Source organism: Plecotus auritus (genome assembly GCF_963455305.1).
Source record: "Plecotus auritus genome assembly, chromosome: 5".
Taxonomy (NCBI): Eukaryota; Metazoa; Chordata; class Mammalia; order Chiroptera; family Vespertilionidae; genus Plecotus; species Plecotus auritus.
This window is the reverse complement of record NC_137776.1, coordinates 105,170,229-105,194,902: the sequence shown is the minus strand read 5'-3', so window position 1 is coordinate 105,194,902 and position 24,674 is coordinate 105,170,229. Positions and strand designations below refer to the sequence as shown.

Here is a 24,674-nt window from a genome sequence, read left to right as displayed (position 1 = left end):
TAAAGAGAAAAATTATGAACAACAAATACATATCTATCAACAAGTGAACCTAAAAATCAAGTGAATTAAAAACCCGAGGAACAGAATAATCTGGTGAATATAATAGAATCAGGGGCATAGAAAGGGAGTGGACTGATAATTCTCAGGGGGAAAGGGGTATGAGGGGTTCAGGAAGAGACTGGACAAAAATCATACACCTATGGATGAGGACAGTGGGGTGGGGGAGGTAAGGGCAGAAGGTGTGGAGGGAACCGGGTGGAGGGGAGCTATGGGGGGAAAAAGGAGAAACATTTGTAATAATCTGAATAAAGATTTATTTAAAAAAAATAAAAATAAAAAAAATAAAAATGAAAATAAATAAATAAATAAATAAAAAATAAAGACATGAAGACATTTCTTCACGAAAGAAAAATAGATCAGATAATGATTCCCGCAGGAATGACGGCCTATCTCCAGACTCTTGATATTGCAATAAACAAGCCATTCAAAGGCAATTTGCGCATGGAAATTAATGACTACATTGAAAATAGAATGGAGAGAAATCAGTGTGGAAACTTTGTGAAACCTAAACTGCAAGAAGTTGTGACTTGGGTGAAGAATTCATGGGAGAAAATCACTGACAGTTGCATTGCAAATGCACTGCGAGCAGGCTACCTTGACAAGAAGTACTCATTTAAAGACAGTGCTATTGCTAAACATGAGAGATTTGGTCCACTGATTCTGAAAGAAATGGAGTCACAAGAAATTCACCAGGAAATTCAGGAATTGGATTGTTATGATGATATTCCAGAAGATGATGACATGATTGTCACTGAATAAATGAGTAAATTCTTGATACTGTAGGATTCACAGTTTGTCTGGTTTGTGTTGACAACTACCATACTACCGTACCGTATACAGGTAATAAATTTCCTTTATTTTCATTTAACAATAAATGTGTACCGTATTCTTCTTCATGGAAAAATAAGACATCCCCTGAAAATAAGACCTAGCGTGTCTTTGGGGGCAAAAATTAATATAAGACACTGTCTTATTTTCGGGAAAACACGAAAATATATTTAGCAGTATATTAAAAAATATAAATATATATATTTAGCAGTATATTAAAAAGTACTAGTAATAAAGTAGATTGATATGTACTGAGATGTAAATATTATACAAAAGTCTGTAATTCTATGGAAATAATACAATCCTATTTATGTAAAAAACAAAAAAATTCCAAATCTATAAACACATTTGTGTATGAAATTACTTAAGAACTATAGATACTTTAAGTCAAAGGCTAATGCCAAATTACTCCCTTTGTTTTGTAATAATTATCTTCATATGCCATGTCATCATACATAGGAGGCCTCTTTAATTATAAAACATTCTTCACAAATTTTCAAATCAAATACATTACGTATTATTTTACAAAAATCAGCTTTAGGTCATGATTTTCTAATTATATAAGTGTTTTGGCCAAATTTTATATATAAAGACAGTGTATAACTTTTTATATCTGACATTTAAGGTCAGATTCAGCATGCTAAAAGGAGAACTTAATTATACTTACCAATTTCATTAATCACTGCTCTTATTTTTGAGACAAAAGGGCCAACTTCACTAGAATTCATTTTGACTCTTTCCTTAAGGTCAGCACCTGCAAAGTATTTTATTTACAAATATAATCTAGTTATAAACAAAATTTTAATGAAATAAATTGAAAACTTTAAATTCATATATAACATTAAAAGTAACAGAATTTATCTGTTAAAGGAACTATATTACCTAAATTTTCTTTCTCAAAGAATCAGGAAGAATAATGTATTTGTTTGTTCATATATCTACCGTGTACTTAATAATGGTTCTCAAAATCTGTGATCTTAGGTCCCCTTAAACCTCTTAAAGGAAAAGATTTTGTTTAGGTTATATGTATCAATAGTTTATTAGAAACTGAAATTACAAATTTTTAAAATATTTATTTATTTAATAATACAAATAAACCCTTTAATGTTAACACAAATAACTACAGATTGATGCCACTTCCTTGGTTCTTACAAAGATGTTGGCAGTTTTACCCACTATTGCTTTTGCCTCATCAGTGCAAATGTCATCCCAGTGAAAGGGCACAGTATGCCTTTCTACAGAGAAAATCACTTCCTGGAAGCCTGTCTTGGTGACTACCGATCACATCTGAGAATCACTGGCTTTCACGTATGAACAAACTGACAATATCATAATTATGAGCTTATCATTCTGAAACAGAGAAAAATAAACGTAAAGAATTCTTTAAGGAACCACATACTCTGTGGCTCAACATAGACATTCTTTTTAATAAAATTAAACTATTTAAGAAGGGTAGGTCCCCATTTAAATAAACAGACAAATAGAAAACATAAAATTAGAGCACAGAGGGCATACACTCAGCTACTTAGTCAGTTATTAGCTCATTATAAATGAATCATGACTAGACATAATATCAAGCTGCAAGCAGCTGAGGTTGGGACATTCTGAACCCACATACTTCCTATGAGAGTGAGAAGTGCAGCGAAATTCGTGCACGGGCAGGGTCCCTAGGACTGGCCGGCAAGCAGGGCGGAGCTGTCGCCTGCCGGCTGGGGCCTTCCTTCATTCTGCACCACACCCTGGTGGTCAGCACACTTCATAGCCAGTGGTCAAACTCCTGGTCTGTCAAACTCCCGAGGGGACAAATTTGCACATTAGCCTTTTATTATATAGGAGGATATTCACACACCCTAGAAAATCTCTCAAACACACGCCCAAGGAAATGAGAAAATAACATTCTATGCAACATATGTAAAAGAGCAAAAAATTGGAAATAACCTAAATATTGATCAAAAGGATTGTTAATAAGATAGAAAAAAATACATAATGGAATGAAGAATTCTAGTGTAAATGAAGGAATTAGTATAAATATAAGTAGAGCTAAAAATGTTGAAGAATCTATAATTACACTTACTAGTATAATTATATACAGAAAAGATACACAGGATAATGACCATTTTACACAAGGATGCTATTTAGGCATATAAAACATGCATGGACTGATAAATGCCAAATTCCAATGGTGATCTCTGGGGGGACGGGATGAGACTGCAATCTGCACATAGCGAGGACTTTAATCTCTGTAATATCATATTGCTTAATAAGTTCAGTGGTGGGTACCCAATATATGTTAAACGTTTGTGGATACCTAATATATGTCTTCTACTTTTTCCACAAAGAATTAAAATTTAGCATGAAAGAAAAATGTTATTAAAGCCAAAAAATATCTAAGGTAGAATGTATTTGTTAAAAGACATAATGGTTCAACTCACTGCCACTTAACATTAAGAACATGATTTTAAATTGAGAGTATACAATGTTGCTCAGTGTATACTGGGCTAATACACATTGGTTAATAAAAGTAGCTAAATGCAGTGCTCTCTGGGAGAAAAGAGTAGATGGAAGAGGAGGCAAGCACTGCAGAGGGGACAGACAGGGACTCTGGATGAGTCCTGAAGGAGCCCCAGGAACTGCACTCTGGAACCCACCAAGTTCCTTCTATTAGGTGCCCTCTAGCACAGCACCTAGTGCTGAATCTATGGCACACCGCCTGCTGGGAGACCTCACCGGTTTGGAGAGGAGGCTCCTGGAGCCATGCCAGGAGCTCAGGGGTCTAGGGTTTGGTCCTGACACCTGTGGCCCGAGCACTGCCCACCAATCACAGCTCAGAGGTTTGAAGATGACAGCCTCTGATGACTGTGTGCAGCTTACCCACCCACCAGGTGTGGGACTTCAGGATTCAGGGTTTATCCTATATAATAAAGAGCTGATATGCAAATTGAACATCACGCCCTCGCACAAGATGGCCGCCCCCATGTGGTCACAAGATGGCCGCCACAAGATGGCCGGCAGGGGAGGGCAGTTGTGGGCAATCAGGCCAGCAGAGGAGGGCAGTTGGGGGTGACCAGGCTGGCAGGGGAGGGCAGTTGGCGGTGACCGGGCCTGCAGGGGAGGGCAGTTAGGGGCAACCAGGCCTGCAGGGGAGGGAAGTTGGGGGTGACCAGGCCTGCAGGGGAGGGCAGTTGGGGGCAACCAGGCCTGGAGGGGAAGACAGTTGGGGGCGACCGGGCTGGCAGGGGAGGGCAGTTAGGGGCGACTGGGCCAGCAGGGGAGGGCAGTTAGGGGTGATCACGCCAGCAGGGGAGGGCAGTTGGAGGTGACCAGGCTGACAGGGGAGGGCAGTTGGGGCATCGGACCGGCAGGGGAGCAGTTAGGCGTCGATCAGGCTGGCAGGGGAGTGATTAGGAGGTGATCAGGCTGGCAGGCAGAAGCGGTTAGGGGCAATCAGGCAGGCAGGCAGGCAAGCGGTTAAGAGCCAGCAGTCCTGGACTGTGAGAGGGATGTCAGACTGCCACAAGGATCGGGCCTAAACTGGCAGTCGGACATCCCCCAAGGTGTCCCAGATTGAAGAGGGTGCAGGCTGGGCTGAGGGACACCCCCCCACACACACAGTGCATGAATTTCATGCACCGGGCCTCTAGTTTTAGAAATAATTACCTTTCTCTATGGAATGTTAAACATTTGTACTGTGACTCTGAGACTACTTTTGAAAAATCTTAGTAACCATCCTGAGACAGGCCAGTGATCCAGGGAAGGCAGAACAGGGAAACTGAGGCAGAGAGCTGAACACACTGACAGCGATTTACAGCAGATACACAAGGTCCCCTCCCCACAGGTAACATCTAGGCTTCAGTTATATTTCAGCTCCAGGCCCAGAAAAGCAGCAAAACCAGGTGGGCGACACCAGGACCAGCTGCGATGACTGACAACCCCCGGCCCTGGCACTGACTTATCGGGGAGACCATGGCCCTGGAGGAGCCCACCTGGAAAGCTGATGAATATTCTGCTGGAACCCTCCCCTGAGACCTCCCCTAAGGATCCCCCTATGAGACAAAGGACCCAGATTGTCTCCTCTAGGAGCAGCCCCCAAAATTCCCTTCTCCTTCCCCCACAGGCATGCACCTCCTAAATCCTAAAGGACCCCACGAGGCTTGCCACCATTGGCAGCTCATACCAGGCTCACCTCTGAACTTGCTCCCAAGGCCCCCTTTTCTCTGCCTTCCCAGGACCTAAGGCAGCCCAGCCTGGCTCTCCTGTTGCTGCTTCTATGCTAAGCTCTTTCTTGTTTTACTGTCCCAGCTTTAATAAATGTTCCCTCACAGTCACTTGGACTCCTGTTGTGAAATCTTTCCCACACACTACTGGCCAGCCCTAGGCAGACCCGCCTGGGGCCAGGTCCCCTTTCCAGTAACAATCCTTCAGAAATGAAGATGAGAAAAAAAGCAGTTTATGGGAGAAACCAAGATGGCGGCATAGGTAAGCACCTAAACTGCTGCCCCGCACAACCATTTCAAAACTACAACTAAAAGAACAGACACCATCTAGAACCACAGGAAAGCTGGCTGAGTGGAAATTCTACAACTAGAAGGAAAGAGGAAAGCTCATGGAGAAGGAGCAGCAAAGAGCTGAGGTACGGAGACACGCGCGTGCAGAGAGGAAGGGCGGAGGAGTGCCTGGCTGGCTTTCTCTGGCGGGAGGGGGAAAGAAGCCCCCGACTGCACTGAACCCCAGTTCCGACTGCACTGAACCTCAGTTCCGGGCGAAACCCTGTGGACCCAGGCTCATACAGGGGGAGTTTGGACTGCCAGGTAGAGAGAAAGGCACCCAGAGACTCAGAGACTCAGGGCAGCTGCGGCGGCAGGGGTCTGGAGGCGCGAGTGTGCACAAAGACTGACTGCAGAGGTTACCACAGGCTATCCCTAGCGGAAGGGAGGCGGAAGCTCCTGACAGCACTGAACCCCAGTTCCGACTGCACTGAACCGCAGTTCCAGGCGAGCCCCTGGCGACCCACGCTCTTACAGGGGAAATCTGGACTGTAAGGCGGAAACTCGGGAACCGCGGAAGGCAGAGGTCTGGAAACTTGAGCGCAAGGGCAGGGCTGACGGGAAGCCAAGACTGTCTGCCCTGCCCTGAGACTCCACCCCTTCCAAGCTGAGCACAGAGGCTTTTGCAATCTGGCAAGGCTAATCCTATAAGGCTGTCTCCAGCACCAAACTTCTCCCAGCATAGACACAGCTGATCCTCACAGCCAACTGGCCTGCAGGTCAATTCCTCCCAGTGATACCAACAACAATCAAGACTTAACTACAACAAGGCTGTACACACAGTCCAAAGGGGTGCACCAAGAGTGTCCACCTCAGGTTAACTGGGGAGGCCGACCCACTGGGCCATATAGGAAACCTAGCACACAAAGCTACTCTACCAACTCAGGGAAGCAGTGAAAAATGGGGAGACGAAGAAACAGATCACAAACGAAAGAAATGGAGGAAAACAAACAACTGGATATAGAATTCAAAACCACGGTTATAAGGCTCTTCAAGAATATCCTAGAAAAGGTCGATAAATATAACGAGACCCTCGAAGATATGAAAAAGGACCAACTAGAAATTAAACATACACTGACTGAAATAAAAAATATTATACAGAGACCCAACAGCAGACTAGAGGAATGCAAGAATCAAGTCAAAGATTTGAAATACAAAGAAGCAAAAAACACTCAACTGGAAAAGCAAAAAAAAGAAAAAAGAATCCAAAAAGTTGAAGATAGTGTAAGAAGCCTCTGGGACAACTTCTAGCGTACCAACATCAGAATTATGGGGGTGCCAGAAGAAGAGAGAGAGCAAGATACTGAAAACCTATTTGAAGAAATAATGACCAAAAACTTCCCCCACCTGGTGAAAGAAATAGACTTACAAGTCCAGGAAGCGCACAGAACCCCAAACAAAAGGAACCCAAAGAGGACCACACCAAGACACATCATAATTAAAATGCCAAGAGCAAAAGACAAAGAGAGAATATTAAAAGCAGCAAGAGAAAAACAGTTAATTACCTACAAGGGAGCACCCATACTATTGGCAGCTGATTTCTCAACAGAAACTATGCAGGCCAGACGGGAGTGGCAAGAAATTTTCAAAGTGATGAATAGCAAGAACCTACAACCAAGACTACTCTACCCAGCAAAGCTATTATTCAGAATGGAAGGTCAGATAAAGAGCTTCACAGATAATAAAAAGCTAAAGGAGTTCATCACCACCAAACCAGTATTATATGAAATGCTGAAAGGTATTCTTAAAGAAGAGGAAGAAGAAAAAAGTAAAGAGAAAAATTATGAACAACAAATACATATCCATCAACAAGTGAACCTAAAAATCAAGTGAATTAAAAATCTGAGGAACAGAATAAACTGGTGAATATAATAGAATCAGGGGCATAGAAAGGGAGTGGACTGATAATTCTCAGGGGGAAAGGGGTATGGAGGGTGCAAGAAGAGACTGGACAAAAATCGTACACCTATGGATGAGGACAGTGGTGGGGGAGGTAAGGGCAAAGGGTGGGGTGGGAACCGGGTGGAGGGGAGCTATGGGGGGAAAAAGGAGAAACAATTGTAATAATCTGAACAATATAGATTTATTAAATTAAAAAATAATAATAATAATAATAATAATAAATAAAAATTAAAAAAAGAAAAGAAATGAAGATAAAATAAGACATTTTACACACACATACACACACACACACACACACACACACACACACTTGTCATCAGCAGGCCCACACTAAAAGAAACACTAGAGGGTATTCTTCAAGCAGAAGATTTTAACAGTAGAGTTTAAAATCTTATTTTATACTGCTTACTAGAGACATACATTAAAATATAAGGGCTCAGAATGGCTAAAATAAAATGGTAAAAAACATGAAAACACTAACCAAAAGGAAACTTGTAAAGTCATCTTAATATCTGACAAAAGGGACCTAAGGCAAGAAGCATCACTAAAGCTAGAGGGTCCTTTTACAATAATAAATAGGATGATCCACTAAGAAAGTCATTAGAATTCTAAACTGGAATGCATAAAATAAGACAGCACCGAAATATATAAAGCAAAATCTGACAAACAGAAACAAAAACTGACACATCTACAATCACAGTGGACTTTTAACAGACCTCTCACACACAGTAACTGACAAAGCAAGGAGGCGAATTTCCTCATCAGATACCCTTCGAGAATAGGAAACAGGAGAAAATCCATCCCAAAGTTGAAGAAAAGAAACACACAAACAAAATTTTTAAATAGAAAACAAATTTTAAAATAGAAAAAAAGAGAGAAAAATCAAGTAAGTTAATTCTCTAAAAACTAAAACCTTTTAGCATGGGTCGTCATGTAAAATCAGAGAAGGCACAAGTCCTAAAACCGAGAATGAACAGGAGGGATAATACTAAGGACTTTGCAGACATCAAAACAATAAGCAAATATTAACAAACTTGGCCCCATAAATTTGAAAAGTTACATGAAATGGACAAATTCCCAGAAAAACACAACTTATTAAAAGTGACAAAGAATAGAAAATCTAAAAACACAAATACATATAAAAGAAATTGAGTATGTAATTAAAAACTTCCCCACAAAGAAAATTGCATGCCTATATGGCTCCAACAATAAATTTTGCGTGTGCACCGAATTTTAGTAATAATTTATGTGTGCCGTGACAAGAAAAAGGTTGAAAATCGCTGCTCTAAGGGATTAACATTCAAATTCATAAATATAACAACCTAAGATACTGAAGCAACTTTGGATAACTTTATTAGTCAGAAGCACCCATACTTCTAATCACATCATGACATCTGTATCCATTTGAACAATACACATAACATTCAATCAAGCATGTTGACAATTTTAGTGAGAAATTCTGTCAGAACACAATTTACTAGAATTCAAAAGCAGAAGCAAAACTACCTTTACTTTAAAAAAAAACACCAACCACACCAGTGTAATTCAATGAAACACTCAAGTTAGAGTTCTATATACAAGAATCAATTACCAAGAATTGTTTATAATCTATTTTAGTAATTACAAAGGAAAAAATTCTCAGTCTCAGTAACTTCTCATAAAATTTCACTTTAAAAAGTTTATGGTAAAAACAACCCACATGTTTTCTACTTACATTTAGAACACTAAAAGAACAAAAATAGATGACTAGGGTTACATGTTTACAGCCAATACAGTAACCTCACTAAAAGGACTTTTTCATAATTTCATTATAGATAATATATTAAAAATGTTACTACAAAATCATTTTGAAATAGATTTCATATTATCTTTGAGAGAGAGAGAGAGAGAGAGAGATAGAGAGAGAGTGTGTGTGTGTGTGTGTGTGTGTGTGTGTAAAAAACAAGATAGCCCTAGCTGATTTGGTTCAGTGGATAGAGCGTCAGCCTGTGGACTAAAGGGTCCCAGGTTCGATTCTGGTCAAGGGCACACGCCCAGGTCGGAGGCTCGATCCCCAGTAGGGACGTGCAGGAGGCAGCCAATCCATGATTCTCTCTCATCATTGATGTTTCTATCTCTCTCTTTCTAACTTCCTCTCTGAAATCAATAAAATAAAATAAACAAGATAAAAATTTTTAGTGAATATGTAAATAAATTTCTAGAACATGACACACTCAAGCCAATCTCATGTAAACTATGCAGCCAGTGCTTCACATTGAGCTTTGATTATCAAAATGACACATCTCAGTATTCTACAAGAAGTGCAGGCAGCCCTGGCCCCTGTGGGTTGGGTGTCCTCCAGGCACTACAGATTTGCGGCTTGATTCCAGGTCAGGGCACAGGCCCTGGTTGCAGGCTTGATGCCCAGAAGGGGGCATGCAGGAGGCAACCCCCTTCTCACACGGATGTTTCTCTCTCCCTCTCCCTTCCTTTCTCTCTAAAAATCAATAAAAAAAATCTTGAAAGAAAGAAAAAAAAAAAGTACAGGAAAAAAGTATACAAGAGTGATTTCCAACCTGGAGTCAAGCTTAAGGTCTGGCATGGCATCTGAAAACACACTTACAGGAAACAGTGTCCACAGTCATGATTCCTATGATGTACTTTTTTTTTCTGTATCTAGATATCACTGTAGTTTATAATAGAAAATTCATTTAAATATACTACTATAACCAGATGGTATTTTGACATTATATATTTTCTCAATCAACATAGGATCATTATGATGCTTAAGTGCATGAGATTTTAGAGCTTAAAAAGAAAACACATTCCAAAACAGTAAATCACCAGAACAGCAAAGAAAGCCCTGTCCTACAAGTCAGGGGAAGGAGCTCCGGCTAAACCACCCCTTCATCGGGTCCTTGACCTTACAGGGTCTCTTTAAAAAGATAGCATGTGACTTGCCCAATGAGATTGTTTTATTCTAAAAATGTTTTCCTCTCAAATGTTTGTAACAAATAATTCAGAAGCCCAGTTAATGTCACAATTTCAGTTACCAAAACCAAGAGGTATACTAACACACTTGGTGATTTTTTTCAAATTATTGACTGTGTATGTACATTCACTTAATATAATTTTATGTAACAATTATTATTACAGACAGAGAAAGAAGCTATCACTCCAACCAGAGCCTCACTTGCAGACAGTTCCAGCGCAGGAGGCACCGGGGCTAGCACCTCATGCACAGCTCTTACAACATGCATCCTCCACACTTCCTGCCGGCTTCACATTACCACAGCAAACAGTTCCTCAACATACACATTTGTATATTCATGTGTATGTGTGTACATCTGTATAATGAAATACTACAAGAATAAAGAATATGATAAAAATTGTTATTTTTATTAGAGGAATAATGGAGTAGAGGGAGTGGGATGACAGCGGGATTTCTCTCTTTATATACGTTTTCATACATTCTGTACAAATTTCACACATTTTGACCTACTGTACTTTTTAAACTAATATTTGATTTAAAAAATGTAAGTGAAATATGGTTATTGATTCTAAATAATAGATTTAAATGGGAAGTCAGAAATCACTCTGTCCAACCTCCAGTGCATACAGGGATCAGTTTAATAGGGCTTAATTATGTTTTTCTAGTATCTTAGAAAAATGATACAGAAAAAATGCACCAAAGTCAGTAACCAGAGACACTATCAGTGAATAGGAGGGTGGTCTGAGACAATTCAGAGACACTGCAAACACACCCAACAAACAGCTCCTGAGAAACACCCGTGATCAGGGCAGTTTAAAGGCGGATTGACTTTAGCAAATACATGCTGAGTCCCTATTATGTGCTGTGTCCAGAGAACACGAAAGATGATTTTCAAAGAAGAAAAAGAGAAGTTCCCATCCTCAAGAAATTTGAGGCAAGAACAGCTTCATAAGCATTAAGTTTTCAGAAATGAACAAGATGTCACAGGAATACAGACGTACATAGAAGAGAAACTCGGTGGGGGCTGAAAGGGAAGGGGGGAAATGAGTAACTTTAGGGAGGTAGGAGAGCTAAGAGAATAATCAATAAATGAATTTACTGTTTTAGAGGATTTGGGTTTTGAATATCACTATTTCAGAATAGAAATTAAAACTCTGTAAAAGACTATTCTTCAACAATAACTAATAAATGAGGCCTAATTAAAATTAATATTTTAAATTAATATAGACTATAAGTTTAAATTTATCTGGACTTACACTTAATCTGTACACATTAATAAAGACAGACCTACTAAACTGTTTCAAATATATGTAAGCAAAGAAAATCTTTCAGAGAAATTTGAAAGAATGGTTCTATTATACACAATGAGTTAATAAATGATGTGCCCCAATTTTCCTAGAATTCAAACACTGTTTTTTTTTTTCACAAAATACAGTAACAGTTCTTATGAGTTAAAATATAGATATCTTAATCATGAAAAAGTTTAAAAGCATATACAGCAAAGAAAGTGTATCTGATTAGTACTTGAAAAAAGTATTCAAAACTAACTTGTTAATCTGGTAAAAGGATGTGGTATATTACTTAATATGTCCCCAAAAAGGCAACCTATAAAAGCCATCTGTAAAATGTACTAAAGCATTAAAGCCTATTTCAAAGAATATACATAATATAGCAATGCAAAACATGTGGGCAGCAAATAAATAGGTAAGATTAAGAGAATTCTACCAATAACTACAGTGTTTTAATCACAAAACCTATTACTAACAAAAAGACAGTGTGGCAGGATACTAAGAAGCTAGGAAGTGAAATGGGGAAAGTGGAATGGGGAAACTGAGACAAGACAATTAAACAAGGCCAAACAGATGGGGCAGCTTGCAGCCAGCCTGTGAATCCCAAGCCTTATACTCCCCCACCAAGGACACTTGAGAGCAAATGGTTTACAACCTCCCTAACCAGAGAATACATAGCGTAAGCCACCCTGGCCTGGGAAAATAGAGAGCAAACAGCCAATTAATGCCATTCGTACCAGCTAAACCCGACAGGTGAAGTCTGGGGGACAAATAACAAAAACCCCAGAAGAATCTGGATGGTATGATTTGAGAGAGCAATGTTAGGCAGGATAAACAGCCGCTAGGGCAGGAGGAGGGAAGGGGGAAGGGGAGTTTATCTCACCCACTGAACAAAGTCAGCAGTCTTGGGACTTGACGAGATAAAATTGCCAGATGATCTAATACAGTGGTCGGCAAACTCATTAGTCAACAGAGCCAAATATCAACAGTACAACCATTAAAATTTCTTTTGAGAGCCAAAAACTGACTTCTGCGCATGGGCCACGAAGTTTCAATCGCACTGTACGTGCGCGCCCGCACGTGGTATTTTGTGGAAGAGCCACACTCAAGGGGCCAAAGAGCCGCATGTGGCTCGCGAGCCGCAGTTTGCCGACCACTGATCTAATAAATTCTGCGAAAAGTCACAACAACATAAAAGGGGGACCTTAAAATCTAGTCTATCTGACAGGGGAACCTTGAAACCTATGTTGGGGGAAACCCTTGAACCCATACCAGGCGGGGTGCTCAGACTAGCTCAGTTGCCCACTTATGCTTTATGCCAAGTGTATTCTTAATAAATTTGCTTGCTTTGCTTCCTTACATTCACTTGCTTTGCTTCAACACTGCTTTCTGTCACTTTTCTGAATTCTCTCCAATGAGCCGAGGAGGGGAGAACCTCCTCTGACTTGGGCAGCTCCTGGGTAATAACAGTAATGTTACTATGGTCATTAACACTATTTCTGAAGTGTTGTTCTACCTTCACAGTATCACTGTCACTCCTCGTGGATTCACATAATAGGGCCTTCTTTAAAGGCCCCTAAACTGACCAAAGTCCTCCCAATAAGGCCCTCAGCAGCCCTCACAGGACCTGAGAACAGTGACCTCACAGCCATCTGTCATGGCTTTTGACTCAGTCCCCTGGAGAAATATCCACTAGTCCTAAAGTCACAGATACAAGAATGCTATTGTCTTGGTATATATTTTCCATATTCTTTAAGGAATAAAACAGAAATACATGTAAAGCCCTTATAAAAACTATGAAGAGCCATCAGTTACTTACTATTGACTACCCATAGGTACACTGTGGCAATGAAGCCTCGAACAACCTACCAGGCAGATGGTGTTACTTGTGTTTGACAGATGTAAAAGCAGAAATCTGCACTGCAAAACCTCACCACCCAGCAGCTGAGGAGTATAACTTTACTGTCTTTGATTACCAAAAGAGTTAAAACTAACCCTTGTAGGTATGCTACATTACATCAAAAGCCAAAATATAACCCATTTACATGGAATAGTCTTACATACCGTAAAATTCTGCAATATTTTCATGTGGAAGCCACAGAATTTGAAGCTCAGAAAACTAAGGACCCTTAAGAATGAAACTGAAAGCCAAAACCGGTTTGGCTCAGTGGATAGAGCATCAGCCTGCGGACTGAAAGGTCCCAGGTTCGATTCCGGTCAAGGGCATGTAACTTGGTTGCGGGCACATCCCCAGTGGGAGGTGTGCAGGAGGCAGCTGGTCGATGTTTCTCTCTCATCGATGTTTCTGACTATCTATCACTCTTTCTTCCTCTCTGTAAAAAATCAATAAAATATATTTAAAAAAAAAAAAAAAGAATGAAACTGAAGAATATCAGTTTCACAACTAAGACACTTCTAAAAAGGTTCTACTTAGCAATATTTTCCCATCTTCTCATCATCATTCTGGGTATACACTAAATGTTCAATACTTAATAAATAAAATAGCATATGTTGTCATTCTCTCAAAAGTTTGGTTACCTCAAAGGTATTAACCCATTTATATTTTTACTGGAGAAAAAAAACTTAATTCTTCAGTCAAGTTCTCCCTTCATTTAATTCTTAGTAAATTACAATGATACTGCATGTTATCGGCATTTTTTATCTTAATCATCTACACTTTTTACTAGTTGAAACAGATTCACTCAATCTCATGGCTTAGAAATACTTACAAATATGGAAAATACAAGAAAACAAAATATTTTGGTAAGCAGTATAAATGGGAAAACAACATTTACCTTTCACTGCTGTAGATACCTATTTGAAAATACATTCTGTGAACATAGGGAGGCACTACTGCAAACACCAACCTTCAGAGCAAATGTCTATAGGATGCGTAGCATACTGTACTGGCACAGCTATTGCTCGTCAAGTAGAGTATTTCCTGAGTCACTAATAGAAAGGGACACTGTTGTGGGTAGGAAATACTATTTTTCCTTCCCAGCTGATCTTTCAGAAATATTACTCATGTACTACAAACAAATAATGACTCAAATTATTTTTTCAACTTCCAAAACAATCTACTTGTTACAAAAGTGTCTAATACTGACAAAGCATCTTTTTTCTTGTAAACCATTAAAAAAAGACAAAGAGGAATTGTGGGTAATGGAATTCAAACCACAGAACACATTGTAATAGGCTATTAGTGAGGGAAAATTAGACTGCAATTTAATTCATAATAAAATTTATTTACTTACCAGCACAGAATATCCCTGGGACTTCACTCCTCACTATTACAGTCCGTACTTTCTTATCAGATTTTAAAGCATCCACAGCTTTTGAGAGCTAAATAGAAACAGGGAGGATAAGAAGAAAAAGGGAGAACATTTTTCAGATTGATGTCGACATTATAGCTTAATTTTAGAAGCAAAGAGTTCAATCTTTACACTCACCATTTTAACGAGATTTTTACTGAATGAATTTTTGGCATGAGCTCTGTTTATTCCAAGCACCACAATTCCTAGTTATGAAAAAAGCACAAGCACTTGAGTTAGTGAGTGTTCACGGTACAGACTCCCACATACACAGCTAGTTAACTGGAGACAAGAAATCTACCACCTCCTCGAAGTGCCCTCCAAGAGCTTAGTTTTGTGTTTACCTTCTGTTTCAAGCATATATTTTAAAGAATGTGGCATTGTAACATAGTTATAAAATCAATCTTCTGCTTAATATTCACTGCTTTTCTTCCCACTGATATAGAAGAGCTTTAGAACATCATGTCCCTACAATTTATCTCTTTTAAATTAACCACCAAGGTAATCAGCATATTTAAGTACACTTTATACCACCAAGTTAGACTAACTAGAAGGAAAGCCACGCTTCCTAGTGAAAATCCTCAATTACAGCGTGCTACTGAAAATGTGGTTGTATCACCTTCACCTACCTACAGAACTAATGGCTAACAAATCCTTGTCATAGGCAAGGACTGCAGGATCAGCTTTTTGTAGTGGTATACATACCAGGTATTAGCGCCTCAGTTACTCTTTTTGTCATACTAACTAGTTTTCATTATCTCCATCCCAAGTTTCTCTCCCTCTGTTGCATATGCTTAAACTGAAGGCACTTCCATTTGGAAATCTAACAAGCAACTCAACCTCAATCTATAGAAACAAAGTTCATTCTATCTCCCACAAAGCCCAGCTCTCCCTCCTAACTTCCCTAATTTTATCAGAGACCATCACCTAAATCCAGGCTCCCATTCCAATTGCTTCAGTCAGATCAATATTTCAAAAATAATTCTAAGCATATAATTTATTAACCGCTGCTTAAATACTTTTAATTTTATCTTATTCCAAAATGTCTCAGTTCAAAGACCTTAATTTGATATTCAAAGTTGTATATACCTGTACTCAACCTTGTTCCCTGAAAAAGCACAAATTTTCCTTGTATAACAGAAATGCCTTTCATCTGGTTGGGAGTGGAGGTAGGTGTTAGGTCTGATCAAGTAACTAATCAATACCCCCTACCCTGGGAACTGACCTTCTGACCAATTCACAAAAGACATTCCCCTTTACTTGACCACATTCCACTTGCTAAGACCATTATCTTTCTCCTGTGGACCATCTCAGGATCTGGAACCGCCCTGAGAATTCTCTGCCCAGAAAATGCCCACCTAAAAGTCCTTTAAAATCTCTAACTCCCCGTTCCTTGGTTGCTGACGCCATTTTGGGGCTCAGCCCATCTGCTATCCAGATGACCGAATAAATTCATAAACCCTCAATACTTTGGCCTTGTGCGTTTCTCTTCGTTGACCCTAACATTTGATGCTGAAACCAGGGAGGGTTCCACAGGGAAGGGGAGCCATCACCCTGGCTTCGCTCACCCCGATAGGCAGCGGCAGCTCGTCCTGGGCTTGCCTCCAAATCCTACTCGGTGACATGATCACCAGCCTCGATTAGGCCTCCCTCCCTTCCACTCCCTCTTGAACCAGCCACGGAGGACGCCGCATTGGGAACCTCTCCTTCTCCATTGCTGACCCTCATCCCACACCAGCCAGTCTTCTCTAGGTGAGTGACGTTACACAATTTCCCGCGTCTGGAGTCTTCTGTCCGCTCTCTCTCACTGGCTTCTCAAAAGTCTCTCTTCTTCAAAGTCCTAGCGCTAGGCCAGAAGACTCCTCAGCCATTCAGTCTCGGGTTCTTCTGGACTGGTCATGTCCAGTCTGGAGGGTCACCCCTCATTTCTCATGGTGATTTGTTTAGCAGTGGGGACGCCTGCCCTAAACAGTCACCTTTGGATTTGTGGTCTGTCACTCACCCTTCCTCTCTCATGGGCCACGCTACACTCCCTCTGCACACTCACAGGGGAGATCAGGCCCAAGGCCCTCATTTTCTTTTGTAACACTGTTTGGCCACAATATAAACTAGATAATAAGTCTCAATGGCCTGAAAATGGCACTTTCCATTTTAACACATTGCGCAATTTAGATAATTGCCGTCACCGCAATGGAAAATGGTCAGAGATTCCCTACGTCCAGGCCTTTCCACCCTCCGGTCCCAAACCTCTCTGTCAGTCCTGCTCTACCCATCAGATCCTTCTCCTTCACACAAAACAACATACCCCTAACACTTCTGATTCTGAATCTACTCTTGACCCAGCAGACCACCAACCTCCACCTCCTTACACACCCCCTCCCTCACCTGCAGTAGATTCCCAAAACCCTGACCCTCCTAACCAGCAGCCACCTTCTCCCCGACCCCTGAGAGCCCAAATCCTGAGAACTCCAGCTCCAATACAGACTTGCCCCACCTAACACTCGCTCTCGGGCCACCCAAAGACCACCTTCCTCAACAACCACTTCTATTCCTGTGCCCTATCTATCCCTGAGGGAGGTAGCAGGAACTGAGGGGATTGTCCAGATACACATCCTATTTTCTATGTCCGACCTCACACAGATTGAGAGGCGTCTCGGGTCTTTTTCTACTGACCCCACCACCTTTACCAAGGAATTTGAGTGCCTGACCCAGTCCTATGGACTGGCCTGGCACGACATCTATGTCCTCCTGTCCTCCTCTCTCACCCAGAGGAAAAGGAACGTGTTGGGCTAGCAGCTCAGGACCATGCTGTGCCCTCCACAGACAGGATTCGGTGGCCAACCCAGTTGGCGCTGATGTGGTCCCCCAACTGACCTGAGATGGGACTATCAGGTTACTTCTCCAGGGCACCAGCTCCGAAGCCATATAATCACCTGTCTCATTGCCAGACTCAAAAAGCTGTCCATAAGGCGGTCAGCTATGACACAATAAAATCACTCAGGGGTCCTGATGGAAACCCAGCTCTCCTTCCCCACCTCAAGGAGGCCTTATGGAAATTTGCCACCTTAGACCCCACCTCCCCAGAGGGAACCCTTCTTCTGAACACCCATTTTATAGCCCAATCAGCCCCCGACATATGCCGCAAGCTTCAAAAAATAGACACAGGTCCACAAACACCTCAAAAAGACCTCATTAATCTGGCCTCTAAGGTCTTTAATAATAGAGACCAGGAGACTCAAATCCAACAACAAGGCAAGATCAGGCCAAGGCTGAGGCCCAGAAGGCCTTTCAGCTCCTAGCCACTGCTCTCACAAACCCCAAACGAAGTGCCGGTCCTCCAACAAGGGTAAGTCAGGGGCTAAGCCTCCTCCAGGCCCTGCTTCAAATGCAACAAGGAAGGACACTGGGTCCAGTCCTGCCCAAACCCGAGACCCCCGCCTGGGCCCTGCCCAAGGTGTGGAAGGGAAGGCCACTGGAAATCAGGCTGTAGTCTGTCCCCTCCAGGTCGGACCTCAGCCTGTCCAGAAAGGCCACCCTCTGGATCCGGTTTGGAGCTCCCAGACCTCCTGGGACTGAGCACCAAAGACTAAAGCTGCCAAGGCCCTGACAGGGCCCCACAGACTTACATCACCAGGGCGGAGCCTCAAGGAACGACTGTGGTGGCACATAAGCCAATCTCCTTTTTAGTTGACACTGGGGCCACTTATTCTGCCCTCCCCAAATTCAAGGGGACCCTTGTCCCCTCCTCAGTCTCTGTTATGGGGGTTGACAGACTAGTCCAGTGGTCGGCAAACTCATTAGTCAACAGAGCCAAATATCAACAGTACAACAATTGAAATTTCTTTTGAGAGCCAAATTTTTTAAACTTAAACTTTTTCTAACGCCACTTCTTCAAAATAGACTCGCCCAGGCCATGGTATTTGTGGAAGAGCCACACTCAAGGGGCCAAAGAGCCACATGTGGCTCGCGAGCCACAGTTTGCCGACCACGGGACTAGTCTTACAGCCATTAACCACCTCACCTTTACACTGCATCTTACTAGACACCCCCTTTATCCACCCTTTTCTCGTTCTACCTCAGTGCCCGACCAGGGCTGCTGTGCATCCCCTCAGAAAGCCCAGCTGTCCTGAACCACAGGGACCTCCTCGGTGTCACTCTCACCCCACGAGGCCAAGCCATTCCTTGGACTGTAAACGCACTGTTTCCTCCATGGCTGTGCCGTCCTCTAGACAGGAAATCCTCTCCTTTCTCGGGCTCGCTGGGTACTTTCGCCTCTGGTTCCCAGCTTTAGACTCCTCGCAAAGCCCCTCTATGATAAGTGAAGGGACCCCTCACTGAGGCTTTAGATCCCAAGGCAATTCGCACCCCCTTTAATGCTCTGAAAACTGCTCTCATCTCAGCGCCTTCTCACCCCTCCTTCCACTTACTTAACAGTCCTGCTACTATCAGAAGCTGAACTCATTCTCACCCAAACCTTAGCATGTTATCCCTAAGGAAAAATGTGGCAGTTTTGAATCCAAGAGGCTGGAGGCCTGGGAACTGCAGTCCTAGAACAGGCTGCTGGGCCTGCTCCCTCCTCCCCCCGCCTTTTCTCCAGCCCCATGTGCCTATGCATAATTTTCCAAAGTCTTTGGTAACTCAAAGGCTTTGGAGCATTGCTGGGTTAAATCATAAACATCTAACTATTTTTAAATAACATAAAATACTGAAACACTGATTGTTAGACAAGTTTTAAATTCGCCTACTCTTCACTTTTACTGGTAGTACAGAATGTCTCTTGTACTTTGTTGAAGGCATATTTTCTGGAACATATAAAAGTGTGTTTAAAATCCTATATAATAAAGAGCTAATATGCAAATGGTCGTCATGCCATCACACCGTAGTGGCTCAGACACTCAACACTGGGGAGAGAGAGAAATGGGGACCAGCCAGGCACAAATGAGCTCGCGAGAGAGGAATGGGGACCAGCCAGGCTGTGGCCTGGGAGAGGGACAAACCACCTGCCCTGCGGTCCCAGGCACCAGCAGCTGGAGCTGCTGCCCGGGAGAGGGACAAGCCGCCTGCCCCATGGTCCCGGGCGCCAGCGGCTACACCTGTGGCCCAGGAGAGGGACAAGCCGCCCACCCCGCGGTCCCGGGCACCAGTGCCTGCACCTGTGCCTGTGGCCCAGGAGAAGGCAAGCTGCCCACCCCCTGGTCCAGGGCACCTGCGGCTGCGGCCCAGGCGAAGCGGCCCACCCACAGTCCCCTGCAGCTGTGGCCGGCCCGGGCAAAGCCGGCCTCGGTCCTGGGTGCCTGCGGCTGGCCAGAGGGAGGGAAGCCCGGGTCCCAAGTCCCGGATCCCGGGTCCTGGGTCCTGGGTGCCTGCCACCAGCCAGAGGAGGGAATCCTGGGTCCTGGGTGTGGGGCGAGGCAGAGGCGGTTAGGGGCAATCAGGCCAGCAGGGGAGCAGTTAGGGGCAATCAGACCAGTAGGGGAGCAGTTAGGGGCTATCAGGCAGGCAGGCAGAGGTGGTTAGGGGCGATCAGGCAGGCAGGCAGAGGGGTTAGGAGTGATCAAGCAGGTAGGTGAGCAGTAAGGAGCCAGTGGTCCCAGATTGGGAGAGGCAGTCTGACATCCCCCGAGGGGTCCCTGATTGGAGAGGGTGCAGGCCGGGCTGAGGGACCCCTCCCCGCCATACACGAATTTCATGCACTGGGCCTCTAGTGTGTTCATAAATGTTAATCTAAGAAATGCTGGTTGTTTACTTTTTCGCTAAAGCTGGTTATTTGTGAATGGGTAGAAAGATTTGTGAAAGTTGTAGAAAAGTCTGTCCAGAGAATCAGGATCTGATCACCCCTGACGTCCAAAGGGACCCCTTCTCTCTGAGTAAGCTAAAGCAACCTGCCCAGGCTCTCTCCTATTTCTTAGGTCTTTAAGTTGGAGTATAGACTTTCTTTATTTCCACTGCTCATTCACAGTCCTTGACACTATCATTGCAAGCCTCACAGGTCTTCCTGCTTGGTATTTACGCACTCCTCTCCCCTTTTCTAGCCTTCTTAAAGTCATACACTGCGAAAGACACCGAGTCAGGAATGATCCCATAACACAGGGAGATAACAAAGCACACCAGGAGGCCAAGGTGGTGGCTCAGAGGAAGCCCCAGTCTCCCCAACTCTTAGCTATACCCCATATAACACCCTAATACACTCCAGAGGAACTTAGTCCCTGTTAGCTCTTGGGTCCACTCAGGAAGATCCATGGTTAAAATTTCAGGGAAAGTATATCCTTCCCCAGGGACAGGCCCACGATATCTTCGGGCTATTCACAATTCCACTTCTACAACTCCTAAATCCTCTAATCACATGTCCTAGCCTAGCCTCCCTACTGCAGATACCCCCAAACCTGTTCTACTTGGTACTCAGTATCTCCCCAAGGACAGGTTAGACCTCCTTCTTTCCCCACTCACCAGGCAAGGGGCCAAGTCCCTGGACAAGACTGGCGGATTGACTGCACTCACTTGTCCCCTATTAGAAGGACCAAGTATCTCTTAACCCTCGTAGACACCTTCTCGCAGGTTAAGAGAAGCATTCCCCACTGTGTCTGAAAGTCCTCCGAGGTCACACAGCTCCCATTCAGCATATCATCCCCAGATCTGGCCTCCCCACCTCACTGCAATCAGATAATGGACCTGCTTTCACATCTCAAATGACTCAACATGTCTCCTCCACTCTGAACATCCAGTGGAACTCACATCCCCCTACCGGCCCCAATCTTCAGGCAAGGTAGAAAAGGCAAATTCCTTAATTCAGTCTCACCTAACTAAATTAACTCACAAAACTAAAGAACCTTAAACTACTCTCCTACCTCTAGCCCTTATGCGCATCAAGGCAACCCCCGTGCACCCTCCTTTCTTAGTCCCTTTGAACTCAAGTATGGAAGACCCCTCTTATTAGGAAACTTCCCTTCCACAGTGACCCCTCTAGAAGGCTATGTCCCCATCTTATTTTATTTTTTAAAAAATATATTTGTATTGATTTCAAAGAGTAAGGAAGAGCTAAAGAGAGATAGAAATATCAATGATGAGAGAGAATCACTGACTGGCTGCCTCCTGCACACACCCAACTGGGGATCGCAACCTGGGCATGTGCCCTTGACTGGAATCAAACCCGGGACCCTTCAGTCCGCAGGGGGAAGCTCTATTCATTGAGCCATACCAGCTAGGGCACTATGTCCCCATTTTAAATCTTGTCCGACAATTACTGAGAGAACATGCTGATCAGGTCCTCCCTTGACCTTTACAGGAGACATCCCCCTACTCCTCTACAGCCAGGGGACTGGGTCCTCGTAAAGGAAATCCATTTGTCAAATAATTTACAGCCCCAATGGCAAGGCCCTTATCAGGTACTCCTAACTACCCCAACTGCAGCTAAACTATAGGGGCATACCCTGTGGTTCCACCTTTCCGGATTAAAACCCATCCCTGGAACACCACCATCCCATGGGATGAGATTTCCTTCTTTCTACATCCCAAACATACTCTTTCCCCCGCTTGGGGTAATCCCAACCCTGGAAGTGTGAATTAGTTCTCCTTCTCATCCTATTCCAACACTCCTCTCCTACACCCATAAGGAACTTTCTCACCTTCACTCATCTCAAATGAACACTTAACTTTACCCATTCCCTCCTAAACCAGACCAATCCAACCTAGCCAGGAACTGCTGGCTCTGCCTTCCCCTCTCTACTTCAGCGTATGCCACCATCCTACCCCAATCAAGAGACGGAATCAGGCAAAAATCACTCTAGCTTATAAAAAGGAAAAGGGAACTATATTTCTTGAAAAGGCAGACACCCTTCTACGTAATTATCCTACAGCCCAGGCAAATCAAGCCTCCCTTCATTTCCAATCTTATATGCAGTCTCTTGCTAAGGCAGCTCCTTCCTCCATCCCGTCACAGGTCCTATCACTCTACACACCCTACTAATCGCCCAAGCCCCTTTATGCTTTACAAGGTCACAGGGCAATATAGCAATAGGCCATCTCCCATCATCAGCCTGCAATACCACAGTTAACCATGAACAACTGAACGCCCAGTGGTCCCAACAGGTTAACTACCAGGTCTCCCTGGAAGCCAATGGTTATTTCCTACAGCTGATCTGTTTTCCTTCTTATCCAACCACCCAGGCCCAAGGTTTCAACTGCTCTTTTCCTTCCCTTTCACTTTTCCCTTGGATAACAGCCCATCCTAGCGTTCCCGCACACTTTCACTGCAATAGAATCTCAACCACTCAACTGTCACCTCTTATTGGAGAGCCATGGTGACTACCCTCTTGGTTTGGAGCGTAGAACTGGGGAAAGGAACCTCATATCCTTTAGTCCATCTCTTCTCCCCACCTTTCAGCCTGTCTTCATGATCAAGGATTCTTCTTCCTCTGTGGGGAAAACACATACATCTGCCTCCCGACCAACTGGGCAGGAACCTGTATTCTCGTCTCTCTCTCACCCAATGTAGATGCAGCCCCCAATAATCAGTCTTTACCTGTCCCCATAACCCACCATATCCAACACAAAAGGGCACCCAGATAATCCCTCTCCTCATAACCCTCGGCATCACAGCAGGTGTCAGGACTGGCATGGGGGCCTAATCGCTGCTCTATCATATTTTCAAATCCTGTCTCAGGACCTACAAGAAAGCCTAGATGACATTGCCAAAAGTTTATTTCAAATTCAGGATCAGATAGATTCACTAGTAGCTATCACCCTCCAAAATCTGGAGAGAACTGGACCTCCTAACTGTGGAGAAAGGGTAGGTCTATGCCTCTTTCTGGAGGAAGAATGTTGTTTTTATGTCAATCAGTCTGGCCTGGTCAGGAATGCTACCCAAAAATTAACAGAAGGTCCGCAAAGATTAGAGAGCATCAATCAAATTCATGGGACTACTGGCTAAAGAATATAAACTGGTATTCCCAGCTACTTCCCTTCATAAGACCATTAACACTCCTATTTCTCATCCTTGTTTTTGGCTCAGCTATTCTGTGCCATTTCTCATCTTTCCTTCAGGACCACTCTCACGCCTTCACTAACCAGTCTCTCCAGGAAATCATACTGCTGCAACCCCTCGCTCCAACCAGGAGGAATCTATACAACATTCCAGCCGTCTACAATCAAAGTCCATCCCCTTATGATCTCAATGTCCCTTCTCAGCAGGAAGTAACTACAGAAGATATGACCCTCATCCCTATTCCATAAAACAAAAAGGCTGGAATGTTAGGTCTGATCAAATAATTGAATCAATACCAGTTTCCCCTGGGAACTGATCTTTAGACCACTTCACAATGTACATTCCACTTGCTAAGACCATTATCCTTCCCCTGTGGACCTTCTCAGGATCTAGACCCACCCAGAGAATTCTCTGCCCAGAAAAAGCCTGCCTAAGAGTCCTTTTAAAATCTCTGACTCCCGGTCTCTGGCTGCTGACGCCATTTTGGGCTCAGCCCATCTGGTATCCAGATGACCTCATAAATTCATAAACCCTCACCACTTTGGCCACGTGTGTTCCCCCTTGGCAACCCTAACAATGGGTATGATCCTTATTTGTAACTGGGTTAAACTGAAGACAACCAAATGTACACATGCCTTCTCTATGAAAAAAAACGTGCAAAGTACAAAGATGAACTTTAGCTCACAGAATAAATTTGCAAGAATTCTAAATGACCTCAGTATGGAGAAAATCATGGAGGAGAAGTGGTATCTAGGCACTAAACAGTTAAGTGACCACGGCTAGGCCCAA

General features: G+C 43.2%; 1 protein-coding gene across 4 annotated transcripts in view; it reads right to left on the bottom strand.

The window, feature by feature from the left end:
• AUH (AU RNA binding methylglutaconyl-CoA hydratase) overlaps nt 1-24,674 on the bottom strand; it is a 206,920-nt gene that overhangs the window by 160,990 nt on the left and 21,256 nt on the right. For 2 of the 4 annotated variants that reach the window (XM_080669179.1, XM_080669178.1), the window contains exons 2-4: nt 15,044-15,111; nt 14,849-14,936; nt 1,556-1,642 (exon numbers count right to left, since the gene is read on the bottom strand). In XM_080669179.1, the coding sequence (XP_080525305.1) occupies nt 1,556-1,642; nt 14,849-14,936; nt 15,044-15,111 (243 nt within the window). The remainder of the gene's footprint in view (nt 1-1,555; nt 1,643-14,848; nt 14,937-15,043; nt 15,112-24,674) is intronic. The other 2 variants (XM_080669181.1, XM_080669180.1) reach the window with 1 other exon arrangement.